We start from the raw sequence: 6,068 nt of genomic DNA on the forward strand, positions 1-6,068 counted from the left end.
CAGTTACATATGAAATTTAAAAAAATATATTTATTACTTTCTTATACCTGCCATCCAATCATACAATTTAAAATATATATATTTTCTAAACTAAGCTTTCAACTAATGCATTCATTTGTTTAATAAAAGTTGAAATTATATGTTCATAAAAAACTGGAGGAAAACATTAAGATGTATTATATAAATATCTCTCTCTCTCTCTCTCTCTGTCTCTCTCTCTCTCTCTCTCTATATATATATATACACACACACACATAATAATTGCTTCAGATTCATTTGATTGTTTTAGCTACAGTAAAACTGAACCAAGACTATGTCATTTCATTTCTTTCTTCTTTTAGAATTTCTTCTAAAATTTAAGAAGCATATGTAATTGTGGTGTATATGTGTTTGTATATAAGACATTTATCTATTATAAATCAGCCCTAGATTATACAAGTATATCAGTTAACATTCCTTAATGATATTAGCACTTTTAAGTATATACTTACATATTATCACTTAATCTTTCTGTATGTCATTTTCACAAGCCCTTCTACAATGTGTTTATAAATCTTATAAGATAAGACTAAATATATCAGCAGACTTTGTCTTGATTCTTCTTTTTAAAGGCTTTGGAGCGGGTTGCAGTTGGCCAAGGGGTAAGTAAGAGTGTTTACTATAATCCAACTGATGTACTGAATAGTTTTTATCTTAAGCCTCTTTCATTCTTGACCGGCTGATGAACTTAAAACCTGATGGATTTCAATAAATATCACCTCTTCTTGTCACCTCTGCATATTTAAACCTACACATTTTCTATGTTTACTTTAAAAGAGAAGTGAACTTTCAGAAAAAGTAAATTGAACTTCTAGTAAAGTTTCCACATTATACTCTTGAACTAACCTCATTTCTTCGTATTATACTAAAAAGTTCATCTGTAAATATTTCTAAAGAATGCTGCTGCTGAATACAGGCTCTTAAGAGTTTAGTTCAAGCAAAGATAAACACACTATACCATTCAGTTAATTATTTAACTACAGTCCAAAACGCACATTTATTTTGGTGATTTGATGACTTTTCTTTATTAACTTAATTAGTCATTAATTGTAACAACCAAATGGGTTTGCATACATAAACAGAAGTAAACTATGTCCCAAAAATATCCACGTGATTGCCTTATCCTCTACCTTATGATTCATAAAATACATTAAGATATTTTTTTAGTTTTTTTTTTTTTTTTTAAGTTTCATCAGATTTTTCTTATTGCACTTAAATTTTATAAATCTCTCATTTGCTTCTTTTCAGGGAACATTAACAGGTATATGAAATTTTTAAATGATAATAGAAATAACAAGTAACATTTACTCTGGGCTAGGTACCATGCCAAACACTTTACATATTTTTTTTTAATGCATTCAATATGTCTTTCTAAAACTTGATTTTAAAACAAGAAAACAAATTCTTTTGAAGGCACTAGGGCGTATTGTTTAAGTGTGTGTTCTTTACTCTCCAGCTTCTAGTTTGCACCTTGTCTCTACCACTTACTGGTTAAGTGATCTTAAGCATGTGTCATAATTTCACTGTAGCTTAATAGTTTTTAAGCTGTAAAATAGAAATCAAAACCAAACTAATCCCACTGCCATCAGGTCGATTCCGACCATTGGGTTTCCAAGGTGGTAAATCTTTATGGAAGCAGATTATCCCATCTTCCTTTTGCAGAGCAGCTGGTGAGTTAGAACCACCAGTCTTCTTGTTAAATGTCAAATGCCTTAGGCACTGTGCCACCAGAACTCCTTAAAATACGAAGAGTAACAGTAATAATAGGAGTTGTAATAGTACTTCTGTATAGGGTTGTTGTTAGGAGTGAATGAATGCATATAAGATGCCTAAAGCAATGTCTACCACATAGTAAATGTTCAATAAATGTCAACTGTTGTTGCTGTTATAATTAATAATTTTGATAATGAAAATAATAGCTAAAACTAGCACAGAGCTTATTATGTGCCAAGTACTATGCAAAGTTCTCATCCATTAAAACTACATAATACTATCATGTAGGTACTGTTATTGTCTCATCATATACATCATGAAACTATACAATGCTGCGATTTGAATATACATCTGACTCTATAGCCCAGGTTCTTAACTACTATCAACTTAGTGCTTCCCTAGGAGACTGGAAGGAATCCTGGTGGTGCAGTGGTTAAAAAACTCGGGTGCTAGCCAAAAGGTCAGCAGTTAGAACTCACCAGCCACCCCATTGGAGAAAGACGTGGCAATCAGCTTCCATAAGGATCACAGCCTTGGAAACCCTGTGTGGCAGTTCTACTCTGTCCTGTTGGGTCACTGTGAGTAAGAATCACCTCAACAGAAGTGAGTTTGGTTTAATTTAGGGAACTGGAATAAGAACGAACCTTTATCATAATTCCCTATTGCATTTGTGTGGTATTTCTCAATATCCCAAATGCTTGGTCATGTTTACAGTCAATCTTGAGTTAGGTATTATCCCAAACCTATAGAGGAACAGGATACACAGCAGAAGTATAATGTATGTTCTACCTCCCTTAATAAATTGCAGAACCTTGACTTCCAACTTAGTGCTTTTTCCACTAGACCAGTAAAATGCATGTCTAATATGTATGCTTTAAAAGTGTGTAAACACTTTCTTCTTGGTCCCCTTTTTAAAACACATTTAAGTGTTAAGTTGATTAATTACTTGTGAAGTGAAAAAAGTAAATTCTGAGCCACATCCAGTTTATTCCTGGAATAGAGAGACACAAACTGTTCGGGAGATGCTCACTCCCTCCCTTCCCACTTACTCCATCTGTATTTAGCAGGATGGATAGTCCCAGTTATTCCAGGAATGTGTAATCGAAGGCACTTCATAACTGTCTTCCCTTTCTCTTAGGAAACAGCTGTAAAGCTCTTATTTACTTAGAGTAACTTGGGAACAATGATTTATTCTATCCTGTTTGTGTTTCTCTGTGCATTCCATTTCTCTTCCTTATTGCTTAAAATGCATTTCTTGGATTGTTTGTGTGTGTGTGTGTGTGTGTGTGGTCTTTCTATAATAATTTTTAAAATGTAAATGTACGTTTATTTCTAAATTATTTTGAAGCCATTTTATATCATTTTTCTCAAAAGCTTGAGGAAGAAGGGTTTTAACTATTTTTAGAAAGCAACTTTAATATAATATTAACATTTCCATCTGTTACAGCTAATCAAACAAAGTGTCATGAGTCATTTATAGTCCTAGTATGAATATTTCCTTTCACTTCAGATACAGATTTGCCAAATACTTTGAATTTCAGTGGCACACTACAAAAGTAGATGTTAATATATAAAAGGATTTCAGCATTCTTGTGAGACAAGTGAAGGGATTTTTAGGAAGTAAGGGACAGTTGATAAAGCAGAGATTTTAGTAATTTAGAACAAAGTTAACTCTAAGATGAGAAAATGTCAAATGGAAACTATATCCAGGGGTGAGGATTGCACATGAAATGTTTTAGAGCAGAATTTGAGAAAGGAAAATTTAAAAATCAGAGGATTTTGTCTCTAGAGAAGAAGTATCTGGAAAAGATTTTATATAAGAATTATGCCTTTTGAAGGTTACACATTTTAGTATGGTCATTCAACTATGGGTGTGTCTGATTTCAGTGAGGTATTTTAGAAGTTGAATTGGAGACTGTGCTATTCCTAACACCTTTACCACTGGAATTACCATTTTGTCCCTGCTTTAGAGAGGGGATATGACTTGTGTTCTTTCAAGGTGCTCTGTCAAGATGGCACGAGCCTGACAATCTCCAGTGACTTAGAGGGTAATGTCATCAGATAAAGACCCAATAAATGATGGTCCAGCCTCAACCCCTGTCTCAGTACTTGGAGGCCACAGTGTGAGAACTTGGGGTTGAAATGGGGGGAGGACAATGAAGTAGCTTTTTCTGCTGAGCACTCTCCTGCTAGGCAGGGCCATCCCTGAAAGGTGTTAAACCCGAGGCACATTTTATTTTGTGCTGAACTTCATCTGAGCCCAAAATATTCTTCTAATTGAAAACAACAGTCTCAGGCTCTGAAAGAGAATAGCGTAGTGCCTAAGGCACTTGACTGCTAACCAGAAGGCTGGTGGTTCACACCCACCAGCCACTCCTCGGAAGGAAGATGGGGCAATCTGCTTCCGTAGTGATACTGCCTCGGAAACCCAAGGAGGGGTCACTATGAGTTGGGGCTGACTCCACGGCACATAACAACAACAACAAAGGATAACTCAGTGGGTATACACATTCCAATGAACTTTATCTTAAAAACATTACCAGTCACTGGATAGTTTTTAGTTTTAACCTTATATGACATCTCAAAAGCATTTAGTTTTCTTGGCTCCCTCATTCTTCATGTCCATTTATTCTCCTTATCCCCCTTCATCTGTGGCTATTTCTTCTCACTCTTAGTTCTTTTACCTCTTCTTCACCTCTTAAATGTTTAATTTCCCATTTCCCATGATTCCAAATTTGGCTATTTTATCTTCTTATCATATATGAATTCCCTGAATAATTTCATTCTCATTGTGGCTGCATTTACCACCATTTCCAGTCACCACTAACTATATATTCTGATTAGACTTGATTCTGGAACACCAGGCCCATATTTCCAAATACCTTCCATTTCACTGACCCCAGTGTCTCAAACTCGACATTTTCAAAACCAGTTTCGACCTCAGATATGCTTCTCTGCCTGTCATAAACCGTACATGTTCATAAACAATATTGTACCTCATATATGTTCCCTGCATATATTTTTTATTTTAGTAAATGCCACCACCATTCACCCACTTTCCTAAATCAAAAAATTTGAATCATTCTATTTTCCTCCTATACCAATACCCAATTAGTCATCATCTCTAAAATTCTATTCCCTAAACTTCTCTTAATCTATTCTTTTTCCTTTGTCTTTACTACCCTACTTCAGGAATTTATCTTCTCCCTTGAATTATTGCTACAGCCTCTGTGGTCATCTCCTCCTACTAATATCACTTATTCAGTAATGTATTGTGTTCTGCTTATCCTTCTAGAGTGATGGGAACCTGCACTGCTTAGCTGTTGCCGCAAAAATGCTGTATAATAAATCACTACAGATACCAGTGGCTAAAATAACAATCATTTACTCTTAAGAATATGTATCTCTAGATGGGTTTGGGCATCTTTGCTTCAGGCTGCAATGGCTGAGGATCATATAATCTACACTGGGCTCAACTGAGTATCTCTGCTTCAAGCTGCCAGTTTCTGGGTCAGCAGGGAGACAGTTCCATCCATTCACTTCTTCCTTAGGCTACGGAGCTGACCAGTCATGTTGTTCATATGGCGATGACAGAAATGCTAGGAGACCAGAAGAAATGCACAAGGCTCTTGAAGGCCTAAGCTTAGAACTGACAGACTGGCGCTTTTGTTTTCAAACCATTAGGCACAGCAAGTAACATAACAACAACAACAGTAACATGGTCAACCTCAAAGAAAAGAGGTGGAAAAATACATTCACCTATGGTAAGGCTATGGCCAGTGTGTGGATGCAGAAAAGTGTGAATAATTGGAGCCAGTCCTTCAAACTTTCAAAGCCCACCCTCTGGGAGAAAATTATGTATGTTCCTCACAAGTATAAAATCCATTCACCCTTACCTCAAGTCTTACCCACTCTCGGCATTAGGCTTAAAGTCCAAGATCTCCTGTTCTATATCAGACATGCTTGGGGTTCTTCTTGATGTGGAGACCTAAGAACCACAAGATAAGTTATCTGCAGCACAACAGCTAATATACAGTGGTAGATCCAATACAGGATGTCTTCCATCAAAACTTACATTCAAAAAAGAATGAGAGGCACATTTGCAATCTTGCCAGTAGCAGTTCTGAAATCCCACTGGGAAATGTGGCTTGATTCTCCCATCCTGGATTACTCCTTGATTAGGGCCTGAGATTCTTCTACCTGAGACTGGATTCCAAGTCAACTTCTCCTATAAATTATGCAACAAAAATGATCATCTCTCTCAACTGCCACTCTTGCTGTCTCTCATATGCACACTTTTATTCATTTATATATAT

General features: G+C 35.9%; 1 protein-coding gene across 1 annotated transcript in view; it reads left to right on the plus strand.

Moving 5' to 3' along the window:
* Nucleotides 1–6,068, plus strand: part of METTL25 (methyltransferase like 25) — a 233,140-nt gene that overhangs the window by 162,281 nt on the left and 64,791 nt on the right. The window contains exon 8 of the mRNA XM_042782908.1: nucleotides 612–641. Coding sequence (XP_042638842.1) covers nucleotides 612–641 — 30 coding nt within the window. The remainder of the gene's footprint in view (nucleotides 1–611; nucleotides 642–6,068) is intronic.

The sequence above is a fragment of the Orycteropus afer genome, unplaced genomic scaffold, assembly GCF_000298275.1.
Source record: "Orycteropus afer afer isolate SDZICR_OR568_19922 unplaced genomic scaffold, OryAfe1.0 scaffold00504, whole genome shotgun sequence".
In the NCBI taxonomy this organism is placed as follows: domain Eukaryota; kingdom Metazoa; phylum Chordata; class Mammalia; order Tubulidentata; family Orycteropodidae; genus Orycteropus; species Orycteropus afer.